The following is a 13,384-nucleotide window of genomic DNA, read 5'->3' as shown; positions in this document are numbered from 1 at the left end:
TTCAGATTCCTCCTCGTGGCCGTAAAAAATAGACATTCTGTAGTGTGACAAAGAGCTTGGTAGATCTTCAGATTCCACGTGGCGGTAATAAATAGACATTCTGTAGTGTGACAAAGAGCTTCACAGATCTTCAGATTCCTCCTCGTGGCGATAATAAATATACATTCTGTAGTGTGACAAAGAGCTTCACAGATCTTCAGATTCCTCCTCGTGGTGGTAAAAAATAGACATTCTGTAGTGTGACAAAGAGCTTTGTAGATCTTCAGATTCCACGTGGCGGTAATAAATAGACATTCTGTAGTGTGACAAAGAGCTTGGTAGATCTTCAGATTCCTCCACGTGGCGGTAATAAATAGACATTCTGTAGTGTGACAAAGAGCTTCACAGATCTTCAGATTCCTCCTCGTGGTGGTAAAAAATAGACATTCTGTAGTGTGACAAAGAGCTTTGTAGATCTTCAGATTCCACGTGGCGGTAATAAATAGACATTCTGTAGTGTGACAAAGAGCTTTGTAGATCTTCAGATTCATCGTGGCGGTAATAAATAGACATTCTGTAGTGTGACAAAGAGCTTGGTAGATCTTCAGATTCATCGTGGCGGTTATAAATAGACATTCTGTAGTGTGACAAAGAGCTTCACAGATTTTCAGATTCCTCCACGTGGCGGTAATAAATAGACCTTCTGTAGTGTGACAAAGCGCTTCACAGATCTTCAGATTCCTCCTCGTGGCTGTAATAAATAGACATTCTGTAGTGTGACAAAGAGCTTTATAGATCTTCAGATTCCACGTGGTGGTAATAAATAGACATTCTTTAGTGTGATAAAGAGCTTCCTAGATCTTCAGATTCCTCCACGTGGCGGTAATAAATAGACATTCTGTAGTTTGACAAAGAGCTTCACAGATCTTCAGATTCCTCCTCGTGGCGGTAATAAATAGACATTCTGTAGTGTGACAAAGAGCTTGGTAGATCTTCAGATTCCTCCACGTGGCGGTAATAAAGAGACATTCTGTCGTGTCACGAAGAGCTTTGTAGATCTTCAGATTCCTCCACGTGGCGGTAATAAATAGACATTCTGTAGTGTGACAAAGAGCTTCACAGATCTTCAGATTCCTCCACGTGGCGGTAATAAATAGACATTCTGTAGTTTGACAAAGAGCTTCACAGATCTTCAGATTCCTCCTCGTGGTGGTAATAAATAGACATTCTGTAGTGTGACAAAGAGCTTGGTAGATCTTCAGATTCCTCCACGTGGCGGTAATAAAGAGACATTCTGTCGTGTCACGAAGAGCTTTGTAGATCTTCAGATTCCTCCACGTGGCGGTAATAAATAGACATTCTGTAGTGTGACAAAGAGCTTCACAGATCTTCAGATTCCTCCTCGTGGTGGTAAAAAATAGACATTCTGTAGTGTGACAAAGAGCTTTGTAGATCTTCAGATTCCACGTGGCGGTAATAAATAGACATTCTGTAGTGTGACAAAGAGCTTTGTAGATCTTCAGATTCATCGTGGCGGTAATAAATAGACATTCTGTAGTGTGACAAAGAGCTTGGTAGATCTTCAGATTCATCGTGGCGGTTATAAATAGACATTCTGTAGTGTGACAAAGAGCTTCACAGATTTTCAGATTTCTCCACGTGGCGGTAATAAATAGACCTTCTGTAGTGTGACAAAGCGCTTCACAGATCTTCAGATTCCTCCTCGTGGCTGTAATAAATAGACATTCTGTAGTGTGACAAAGAGCTTTATAGATCTTCAGATTCCACGTGGTGGTAATAAATAGACATTCTTTAGTGTGATAAAGAGCTTCCTAGATCTTCAGATTCCTCCACGTGGCGGTAATAAATAGACATTCTGTAGTGTGATAAAGAGCTTGGTAGATCTTCAGATTCACCCACCGATTGTGTCACGTGGCTTCCGGACCACACCTCCCCTGTTTACCTCAATCCGCCACGCTCCTCGGCCACACCCCTCGTCCCGTGCCCCGCCCTATTGCCACGCCCACCTTGACCGTGCGAGCCTTCTCGATCCGCCATCATAGTCAGGGAGAAAATCTTTAAAAAAAAACGCCTTAAAATTTATTTTCAATTTTTTTTTATTTTACTGCGACGATGGAGAAGAGCGAAAGCTCCGACTCTGTGGGCTCGAGGTCCCTCCGCGCCGTCTCGGCTCAGCGCAGCGACGAATCGCTGGACGGGTGAGCCCCGATCGACGTTTGTTAGGGGGGTGGGGGCCTGGTCGATTTCCCCGGGGTGTTTGTTGGAGCCTCGGTCTTGTCTGGACGTCGCCTACCGGGATCGAGGCGACTTTCCCCCGCAGACGTTACCCCGTCACCCGCCCCCCTCCCCCGTAGCCCCCGGTCAAGCGACTGATTTTAACGAAATAAATTTAAACCTTTTCATCGTGAGCAGTGTTGGATGAAGGCGGAACTTGTATTTGGTTTCGCGTTCAGGGCCAATATCAGGCGTCTTCCGACACCCCTAGGTCTGCTCGGCCTCAAATGCGTAATCTGGTGGTGGTGGTGGTGGTGAGGGAGACAAAGGCGGCCGGGCGTGGCGCTAGATGCCCGCGCCCTCTGTGTGTGACACAACTTGTGTGGACTAATCTCCATCTGTTCCATCTCACTCCACCTTCTACACCGTGTGTGGACTAAACTCCATCTGTTCCATCTCACTCCACCTACACCGTGTGTGGACTAATCTCCATCTGTTCCATCTCACTCCACCTTCTAACACCGTGTGTGGACTAATCTCCATCTGTTCCATCTCACTCCACCTTCTAACACCGTGAGTGGACTAATCTCCATCTGTTCCATCTCGCTCCACCTTCTACACCGTGTGTGGACTAATCTCCATCTGTTCCATCTCGCTCCACCTTCTAACACCGTGAGTGGACTAATCTCCATCTGTTCCATCTCGCTCCACCTTCTACACTAGTGTGTGGACTAATCTCCATCTGTTCCATCTCACTCCACCTTCTAACACCATGTGTGGACTAATCTCCATCTGTTCCATCTCGCTCCACCTTCTACACCGTGTGTGGACTAATCTCCATCTGTTCCATCTCGCTCCAACTTCTACACCGTGTGTGGACTAATCTCCATCTGTTCCATCTCACTCCACCTTCTACACCGTGTGTGGACTAATCTCCATCTGTTCCATCTCGCTCCACCTTCTACACCGTGTGTGGACTAATCTCCATCTGTTCCATCTCACTCCACCTTCTACACCGTGAGTGGACTAATCTCCATCTGTTCCATCTCGCTCCACCTTCCACACCGTGTGTGGACTAATCTCCATCTGTTCCATCTCGCTCCACCTTCTAACACCGTGTGTGGACTAATCTCCATCTGTTCCATCTCGCTCCACCTTCTAACACCGTGTGTGGACTAATCTCCATCTGTTCCATCTCGCTCCACCTTCTACACCGTGTGTGGACTAATCTCCATCTGTTCCATCTCGCTACACCTTCTACACCGTGTGTGGACTAATCTCCATCTGTTCCATCTCGCCCAAGCTTCTACACCGTGTGTGGACTAATCTCCATCTGTTCCATCTCGCTCCACCTACACCGTGTGTGGACTAATCTCCATCTGTTCCATCTCACTCCACCTTCTACACCGTGTGTGGACTAATTTCCATCTGTTCCATCTCACTCCACCTTCTACACCCGTGTGTGGACTAATCTCCATCTGTTCCATCTCAACTCCACCTTCTAACACCGTGTGTGGACTAATCTCCATCTGTTCCATCTCGCTCCACCTTCTACACCGTGTGTGGACTAATCTCCATCTGTTCCATCTCAACTCCACCTTCTACACCGTGTGTGGACTAATCTCCATCTGTTCCATCTCACTCTCTACACCGTGTGTGGACTAATCTCCATCTGTTCCATCTCACTCCACCTTCTACACCCGTGTGTGGACTAATCTTCATCTGTTCCATCTCGCTCCACCTTCTACACCGTGTGTGGACTAATCTCCATCTGTTCCATCTCACTCCACCTTCTAACACCGTGAGTGGACTAATCTCCATCTGTTCCATCTCGCTCCCTTCTAACACCGTGTGTGGACTAATCTCCATCTGTTCCATCTCACTCCACCTTCTACACCGTGTGTGGACTAATCTCCATCTGTTCCATCTCACTCCACCTTCTACACCGTGTGTGGACTAATCTCCATCTGTTCCATCTCACTCCACCTTCTACACCGTGTGTGGACTAATCTCCATCTGTTCAATCTCGCTCCACCTTCTACACTGTGTGTGGACTAATCTCCATCTGTTCCATCTCGCTCCACCTTCTAACACCGTGTGTGGACTAATCTCCATCTGTTCCATCTCACTCCACCTTCTACACCGTGTGTGGACTAATCTCCATCTGTTCCATCTCACTCCACCTTCTACACCATGTGTGGACTAAACTCCATCTGTTACATCTCGCTCCACCTTCTACACCGTGTGTGGACTAATCTCCATCTGTTCCATCTCACTCCCTTCTAACACCGTGTGTGGACTAATCTCCATCTGTTCCATCTCACTCCACCTTCTACACCGTGTGTGGACTAATCTCCATCTGTTCCATCTCGCTCCACCTTCTACACCATGTGTGGACTAATCTCCATCTGTTCCATCTCCACCTTCTACACCCGTGTGTGGACTAATCTCCATCTGTTCCATCTCACTCCACCTTCTACACCGTGTGTGTACTAATCTCCATCTGTTCCATCTCGCTCCACCTTCTACACCGTGTGTGGACTAATCTCCATCTGTTCCATCTCACTCCACCTTCTACACCGTGTGTGGACTAATCTCCATCTGTTCCATCTCCACCTTCTACACCCGTGTGTGGACTAATCTCCATCTGTTCCATCTCACTCCCTTCTACACCGTGTGTGGACTAATCTCCATCTGTTCCATCTCACTCCACCTACACCGTGTGTGGACTAATCTCCATCTGTTCCATCTCACTCCACCTTCTAACACCGTGAGTGGACTAATCTCCATCTGTTCCATCTCACTCCACCTTCTACACTAGTGTGTGGACTAATCTCCATCTGTTCCATCTCGCTCCACCTTCTACACCCGTGTGTGGACTAATCTCCATCTGTTCCATCTCACTCCACCTTCTACACCGTGTGTGGACTAATCTCCATCTGTTCCATCTCACTCCACCTTCTACACCGTGTGTGGACTAATCTCCATCTGTTCCATCTCACTCCACCTTCTACACCGTGTGTGGACTAATCTCCATCTGTTCCATCTCACTCCACCTTCTAACACCGTGTGTGGACTAATCTCCATCTGTTCCATCTCGCTCCACCTTCTACACCATGTGTGGACTAATCTCCATCTGTTCCATCTCACTCCACCTTCTAACACCGTGAGTGGACTAATCTCCATCTGTTCCATCTCGCTCCACCTTCTAACACCGTGTGTGGACTAATCTCCATCTGTTCCATCTCAACTCCACCTTCTACACTGTGTGTGGACTAATCTCCATCTGTTCCATCTCGCTCCACCTTCTAACACCGTGTGTGGACTAATCTCCATCTGTTCCATCTCATTCCACCTTCTACACCGTGTGTGGACTAATCTCCATCTGTTCCATCTCACTCCACCTTCTAACACCGTGTGTGGACTAATCTCCATCTGTTCCATCTCGCTCCACCTAACACCGTGTGTGGACTAATCTCCATCTGTTCTATCTCACTCCACCTTCTACACCGTGTGTGGACTAATCTCCATCTGTTCCATCTCACTCCACCTTCTAACACCGTGTGTGGACTAAACTCCATCCGTTCCATCTCACTCCACCTTCTAACACCGTGTGTGGACTAATCTCCATCTGTTCCATCTCACTCCACCTTCTAACACCGTGTGTGGACTAATCTCCATCTGTTCCATCTCGCTCCACCTAACACCGTGTGTGGACTAATCTCCATCTGTTCTATCTCACTCCACCTTCTACACCGTGTGTGGACTAATCTCCATCTGTTCCATCTCACTCCACCTTCTAACACCGTGTGTGGACTAAACTCCATCCGTTCCATCTCACTCCACCTTCTAACACCGTGTGTGGACTAATCTCCATCTGTTCCATCTCGCTCCACCTTCTACACCGTGTGTGGACTAATCTCCATCTGTTCCATCTCACTCCACCTTCCACACCGTGTGTGGACTAATCTCCATCTGTTCCATCTCGCTCCACCTTCTAACACCGTGTGTGGACTAATCTCCATCTGTTCCATCTCGCTCCACCTTCTACACCGTGTGTGGACTAATCTCCATCTGTTCCATCTCGCTCCACCTTCTAACACCGTGTGTGGACTAATCTCCATCTGTTCCATCTCACTCCACCTTCTAACACCGTGTGTGGACTAATCTCCATCTGTTCCATCTCGCTACACCTTCTACACGGTGTGTGGACTAATCTCCATCTGTTCCATCTCACTCCACCTTCTACACCGTGTGTGGACTAATCTCCATCTGTTCCATCTCACTCCACCTTCTACACCATGTGTGGACTAATCTCCATCTGTTCCATCTCACTCCACCTTCTAACACCGTGTGTGGACTAAACTCCATCCGTTCCATCTCACTCCACCTTCTAACACCGTGTGTGGACTAATCTCCATCTGTTCCATCTCACTCCACCTTCTAACACCGTGTGTGGACTAATCTCCATCTGTTCCATCTCGCTCCACCTAACACCGTGTGTGGACTAATCTCCATCTGTTCTATCTCACTCCACCTTCTACACCGTGTGTGGACTAATCTCCATCTGTTCCATCTCACTCCACCTTCTAACACCGTGTGTGGACTAAACTCCATCCGTTCCATCTCGCTCCACCTTCTAACACCGTGTGTGGACTAATCTCCATCTGTTCCATCTCACTCCACCTTCTACACCGTGTGGACTCATATGTGAACCCAGCCACACGGCCATTTGTGAACGCAGCCACACGGCCATTTGTGAATCCCTCCCCAGGTCTCCCGCCCGCTCCGGCCGCCTCCAGTCGCCATCGGCGTCGTCCGCCACTTCCCAAGAGAGCCTCACCGCCGGCACGCGGGTAGGGCGTGCACCTAGCCTGGCACCGTGTGGTTGTTGCGGCGACGACGATCCAGGGTCACTCCTCGCCCGGCCTGGTCCCCCCCTGACCCTGTTCGTGCCCAGCCGCTCGGTCACCCACAAACCCACCCACACACTCACTCACTAAACCACCCACTCACTCACTAACCCACTCACTCACTCACCCACTCACTCACTCACACACCCACCCACCCACTCACTCACCCACCCACCCACTCACTCACTCACCCACTCACTCACTCACTCACCCACCCACCCACTCACTCACCCACCCACTCACTCACCCACCCACTCACTCACTCACCCACCCACTCACTCACACACCCACCCACCCACTCACTCACCCACCCACCCACCCACTCACTCACTCACCCACTCACTAACCCACTCACTCACCCACTCACTCACTCACTCAACCACTCACTCACCCACCCACCCACTCACTCACCCACCCACCCACTCACCCACCCACTCACTCACCCACTCACTCACTAACCCACTCACTCACTCACCCACTCACTCACCCACCCATCCACTCACTCACCCACCCACTCACCCACCCACCCACTCACCCACCCACTCACTCACTCAACCACTCACTCACTCACTCAACCACTCACTCACTCAACCACTCTCCCACTCACCCACCCACTCACTCACCCACTCACACACTCACCCACTCACCATCCCACCCACTCACTCACTCACCCACCCACCCACCCACTCACCCACTCACCATCCCACCCACTCACTCACTCACCCACCCACCCACCCACTCACTCACCCACCCACTCACTCACCCACTCACCCACTCACTCACTCACTCACCCACTCACCATCCCACCCACTCACTCACCCACCCACCCACCCACTCACTCACCCACTCACTCACTCACCCACTCACTCACTCACCCACTCACCATCCCACCCACATTCGCTGTCTCATCGGCACTGCCGTGCCACCGCGGGCTGAACATGCCGATGGTGATGGTGATGATGATGCCACTGCTGTTGCTGCTGATTCTTTTGCCACTGATGATGATGGTGGTGGTGCTGCTAATTATGTTGCTACTGCTGCTGCTGATGAAGCTGATGTTACTCCTGATTATGATCATGATTCTTCTGCTGCTGCTGCTGATGATGATGATTTTGTCTCTCGCAGGCTCAGCCACAAATGAGGCCCGAAGTCAGGGTGCGGTTGACACATACACACAGACACTCATACACTCACACACACACAGACACTCACAGACACACACAGACACACACAGACACAGACAGACACACACAGACTCACACAGACACACACACACACAGACACACACAGACAGACTCACACAGACACACACACACACAGACACACACACACACAGACACACATACACACACACAGACACACACAGACACACACACACAGACATACACACACACACAGACACACACAGACACACACACAGACACACACAGACACAGACACACACACAGACACACACATACACACAGACTCACACAGACACACAGACTTACACAGACACACATACACACACACACAGACACACACAGACACACACACACAGACTCACACACACACACAGACTCACACACACACAGACACACACACACAAACATACACACACACAGACAGACACACACAGACAGACACACACAGACACACACACACAGACATACACACACACAGACACACACACAGACACACACACACATACACACAGACTCACACAGACACACAGACTCACACAGACACACACAGACACACACACACAGACTCACACACACACACAGACCCACACACACACAGACACACACACAGACACACACACACAGACACACACACACAGACACACACATACACACAGACTCACACAGACTCACACAGACACACATACACACACACAGACATACACAGACACACACACACAGACTCACACACACACACAGACACACACACACACACAGACACACAGACACAGACACACATAGACACACGTGCACGTTGTTGCTGTTGTTGATTGTAGTTGACTGTTGTGGGTTGTTGTGGTGGTGGTGGTGGTGCTGGTGGTGGTGGTGCTGGTGGTGGTGGTGGGGTGGTGCTGGTGGTGGTGGTGCTGGTGGTGGTGCTGGTGGTGGTGCTGGTGGTGGTGGTGCTGGTGGTGGTGGTGCTGGTGGTGGCGGTGGTGCTGGTGGTGGTGCTGGTGGTGGTGCTGGTGGTGGTGGTGGTGCTGGTGGTGCTGGTGGTGCTGGTGCTGGTGGTGGTGGTGGTGCTGGTGGTGGTGGTGGTGCTGGTGGTGCTGGTGGTGCTGGTGGTGCTGGTGGTGGTGCAGGCTCTCAGGGAGAGGAATCAGCTGGCCCAGATGGAGGAGGCACCGCTGCTCAAAGGAGAAGTCATCGCAGAGATGGGTGAGGAACCGCTCACCACTCACTCACCACTCACTCACCACTTGCTCACTCACCACTTGCTGACCACTCGCTCACCACTCGCTCGCTCACTCACCACTCGCTCACCGCTCATTCACCACTCGCTCACTCACCACTCACTTGCTCACCACTCACCACTCACTCACTCACTCACCACTCACTCACCACTCACTCACTCACCACTCACTCACTCACTCACCACTCACCACTCACTCACCACTCGCTCACCACTCACCACTCACTCACCGCTCACTCACCACTCGCTCACTCATCACTCATCACTCACTCACTCAACACTCGCTCACCACTCGCTCACCACTCACTCACTCACCACTCACTCACCACTCACTCACACTCGCTCACCACTCGCTCACCACTCACTCACCACTCACTCACCACTCGCTCACCACTCGCTCACCACTCACTCACTCACTCACCACTCACTCACCGCTCACTCACCGCTCACTCACCACTCACTCACCACTCACTCACACACTCACTCACACACTCACCACTCACCCACTCACTCACCACTACTCACCACTCACTCGCTCACCACTCGCTCACCACTCACTCACCACTCGCTCAACACTCGCTCACCACTCGCTCACCACTCACCACTCACTCACCACTCACTCACCACTCACCACTCACTCACCATTCACTCACTCTCACTCACCACTCACTCACCATTCACTCACTCTCACTCACCACTCACTCACCGCTCGCTCACCACTCACTCGCTCACCACTCACTCACCACTCACCACTCACTCGCTCACCACTCGCTCACCACTCACTCACCACTCACTCACCACTCACTCGCTCACCACTCCCCGCTCACTCACCACTCACTCACCACTCACTCGCCACTCACTCACCACTCACCGCTCACTCACCACTCACTCACCACTCACTCACCGCTCACTCACCACTCGCTCACCACTCACTCGCTCACCACTCACTCGCTCACCACTCACTCACCGCTCACTCACCACTCACTCAACACTCACTCACTCACCACTCACTCACCACTCACTCAACACTCGCTCGCTCACCGCTCGCTCACCACTCGCTCACCACTCGCTCGCTCACCACTCGCTCACTACTCGCTCACCACTCACTCACCACTCACTCACCACTCGCTCGCTCACTGCTCGCTCACCACTCACTCGCGCACCACTCACAACTCAATCACCACTCACTCACCACTCACTCACCACTCGCTCACCACTCACTCACCACTCGCTCGCTCACTGCTCGCTCACCACTCACTCGCGCACCACTCACCACTCAATCACCACTCACTCACCACTCACTCACCACTCGCAACTCGCTCACTCGCAAAACTCACCGCACTCCGTGCCCCTCCCCCTCCGTGCCCCTCCCCCTCTGTGCCCCTCCCCCTCCGTGCCCCTCCCCCTCTGTGCCCCGCCCCCTCCGTGCCCCTTCTGCACCCCGCCCCCTCCGCGCCCCTCCCACTCCGTGCCCCGCCCCTACCGTGCCCCTCTCACTCTGTTTACCGCCCCATCCGTGCCCCTCCTCCTCTGTGCCCCTCCCCCTCCGTGCCCCTCCCACTCCGTGCCCCTCCCACTCTGTTTACCGCCCCATCCGTGCCCCTCCTCCTCTGTGCCCCTCCCCCTCCGTGCCCCTCCCACTCCGTGCCCCTCCCACTCCGTGCCCCTCCCACTCCGTGCCCCTCCCACTCCGTGCCCCTCCCACTCCGTGCCCCGCCCCCTCCGTGCCCCGCCCCCTCCGTGCCCCTCCCCCTCCGTGCCCCTCCCCCTCCGTGCCCCTCCCCCTCCGTGCCCCTCCCCCTCTTTGCCCCGCCCCCTCCTTGCCCCGCCCCCTCCTTGCCCCTTCTGTCCCCTGCCCCCTCCGTGCCCCTTCTGCGCCTCGCCCCCTCTGCGCCCCTCCCACTCCGTGCCCCTCCCCCTCCGTGCCCCTCCCCCTCCGTGCCCCTCCCACTCCGTGCCCCTCCCACTCCGTGCCCCGCCCCCTCCGTGCCCCGCCCCCTCCGTGCCCCTCCCCCTCCGTGCCCCTCCCCCTCCGTGCCCCTCCCCCTCCGTGCCCCTCCCCCTCCTTGCCCCGCCCCCTCCTTGCCCCGCCACCTCCTTGCCCCTTCTGTCCCCTGCCTCCTCCGTGCCCCGCCCCCTCCGTGCCCCTCCCACTCCGTGCCCCTCCCCCTCCGCGCCCCGCCCCCTCCGCGCCCCGCCCCCTCCGCGCCCCGCCCCCTCCGCGCCCCGCCCCCTCCGTGCCCCTCCCCCTCCGTGCCCCTCCCCCTCCGTGCCACTCCCCCTCCTTGCCCCGCCTCCTCTGTCCCCCTCCCCCTCCGTGCCCCTCCTTGCCCCGCCCCCACCGTGCCCCGCCCCCTCCACGCCCCGCCCCCTCCGTGACGTAGCGAAGGACGTGGCGTACATCTGTCCATTCACGGGCGCCACACGAGGAACACTCTCCATCACCAACTACAAACTTTACTTCAAGAGCAGCGAGAGGGTGGGTGGGTGGGTGGCAGGGTGGGTGGGTGGCAGGGTGGGTGGGTGGGTGGGTGGGGGGGTGGGTGGGTGGGGGGGTGGGTGGGTGGGTGGCAGGGTGGGTGGGTGGCAGGGTGGGTGGGTGGCAGGGTGGGTGGCACAAGGAACACTCTCCATCACCAACTACAAACTTTACTTCAAGAGCAGCGAGAGGGTGGGTGGCAGGGTGGGTGGGTGGGTGGGTGGCAGGGTGGGTGGGTGGGTGGGTGGGGGGGTGGGTGGGTGGGTGGCAGGGTGGGTGGGTGGCAGGGTGGGTGGGTGGTAGGGTGGGTGGGTGGGTGGCAGGGTGGGTGGCACGAGGAACACTCTCCATCACCAACTACAAACTTTACTTCAAGAGCAGCGAGAGGGTGGGTGGCAGGGTGGGTGGGTGGGTGGCAGGGTGGGTGGCACAAGGAACACTCTCCATCACCAACTACAAACTTTACTTCAAGAGCAGCGAGAGGGTGGGTGGCAGGGTGGGTGGGTGGGTGGGTGGCAGGGTGGGTGGGTGGGTGGGTGGCAGGGTGGGTGGCAGGGTGGGTGGGTGAGTGGGTGGCAGGGTGGGTGGCAGGGTGGGTGACACGAGGAACACTCTCCATCACCAACTACAAACTTTACTTCAAGAGCAGCGAGAGGGTGGGTGGGTGGGTGGCAGGGTGGGTGGGTGGGTGGGGGGGTGGGTGGGTGGGTGGGTGGCAGGGTGGGTGGGTGGGTGGGTGGCAGGGTGGGTGGGTGGGTGGGGGGGTGGGTGGGTGGGTGGCAGGGTGGGTGGGTGGGTGGGTGGCAGGGTGGGTGGCACGAGGAACACTCTCCATCACCAACTACAAACTTTACTTCAAGAGCAGCGAGAGGGTGGGTGGCAGGGTGGGTGGGTGGGTGGGTGGCAGGGTGGGTGGCAGGGTGGGTGGGTGGGTGGCAGGGTGGGGGGGTGGGTGGCTGGGTGGGTGGCAGGGTGGGTGGCAGGGTGGGTGGGTGGGTGGGTGGGTGGCACGATGAACACTCTCCATCACCAACTACAAACTTTACTTCAAGAGCAGCGAGAGGGTGGGTGGCAGGGTGGGTGGGTGGGTGGGTGGCAGGGTGGGTGGGTGGCAGGGTGGGTGGGCGGCAGGGTGGGTGGGTGGGTGGCAGGGTGGGTGGGTGGCAGGGTGGGTGGGTGGGTGAGTGGGTGGGTGGGTGGGTGGCAGGGTGGGTGGGTGGCAGGGTGGGTGGCAGGGTGGGTGGCACGAGGAACACTCTCCATCACCAACTACAAACTTTACTTCAAGAGCAGCGAGAGGGTGGGTGGCAGGGTGGGTGGGTGGGTGAGTGGGTGGGTGGGTGGGTGGCAGGGTGGGTGGGTG

General features: G+C 54.9%; 1 protein-coding gene and 2 long non-coding RNA genes across 7 annotated transcripts in view; 1 reads left to right on the top strand and 2 right to left on the bottom strand.

Annotated features, from left to right (window-relative positions):
- The first annotated feature begins 1,975 nt into the window (after positions 1-1,975).
- The window catches only part of LOC142907285 (phosphatidylinositol-3,5-bisphosphate 3-phosphatase MTMR2-like), a 43,015-nt gene continuing 31,606 nt past the window's right edge, over positions 1,976-13,384 (top strand). Inside the window, exons 1-5 of one of the 2 annotated variants that reach the window (XM_076056599.1) lie at positions 1,976-2,198; positions 6,989-7,070; positions 8,253-8,282; positions 9,433-9,508; positions 11,927-12,021. In XM_076056599.1, coding sequence (XP_075912714.1) covers positions 2,113-2,198; positions 6,989-7,070; positions 8,253-8,282; positions 9,433-9,508; positions 11,927-12,021 — 369 coding nt within the window. In that variant the 5' untranslated portion in view covers positions 1,976-2,112. Of the gene's footprint in view, positions 2,199-6,958; positions 7,071-8,252; positions 8,283-9,432; positions 9,509-11,926; positions 12,022-13,384 lie in introns of both variants that reach the window. The other variant, XM_076056598.1, reaches the window with a different exon arrangement.
- On the bottom strand, positions 2,732-5,464 carry LOC142907288 (uncharacterized). 4 transcript variants are annotated; one of them, XR_012930901.1, is made up of 6 exons: positions 4,974-5,464; positions 4,831-4,927; positions 4,638-4,785; positions 3,713-4,348; positions 3,026-3,566; positions 2,732-2,875 (listed from the first exon to the last, which is right to left on the bottom strand). It is a non-coding gene; the product is annotated as an uncharacterized LOC142907288 (long non-coding RNA). The 4 variants fall into 4 exon arrangements; XR_012930900.1 differs by having other exon boundaries at positions 2,732-3,566; XR_012930902.1 differs by having other exon boundaries at positions 2,732-3,419.
- LOC142907290 (uncharacterized) lies at positions 6,519-6,821 on the bottom strand. Its single transcript, XR_012930916.1, has 3 exons — positions 6,752-6,821; positions 6,605-6,704; positions 6,519-6,554 (listed from the first exon to the last, which is right to left on the bottom strand). It is a non-coding gene; the product is annotated as an uncharacterized LOC142907290 (long non-coding RNA).

Source organism: Petromyzon marinus, chromosome 76 (assembly GCF_048934315.1).
Source record: "Petromyzon marinus isolate PM22_M1 ecotype Great Lakes invasive population chromosome 76, UKy_Petmar_22M1.pri1.0, whole genome shotgun sequence".
Classification (NCBI taxonomy): domain Eukaryota; kingdom Metazoa; phylum Chordata; class Hyperoartia; order Petromyzontiformes; family Petromyzontidae; genus Petromyzon; species Petromyzon marinus.
Note: the sequence above shows the minus strand (reverse complement) of the source record. Positions and strands in the feature narration are given on the sequence as shown.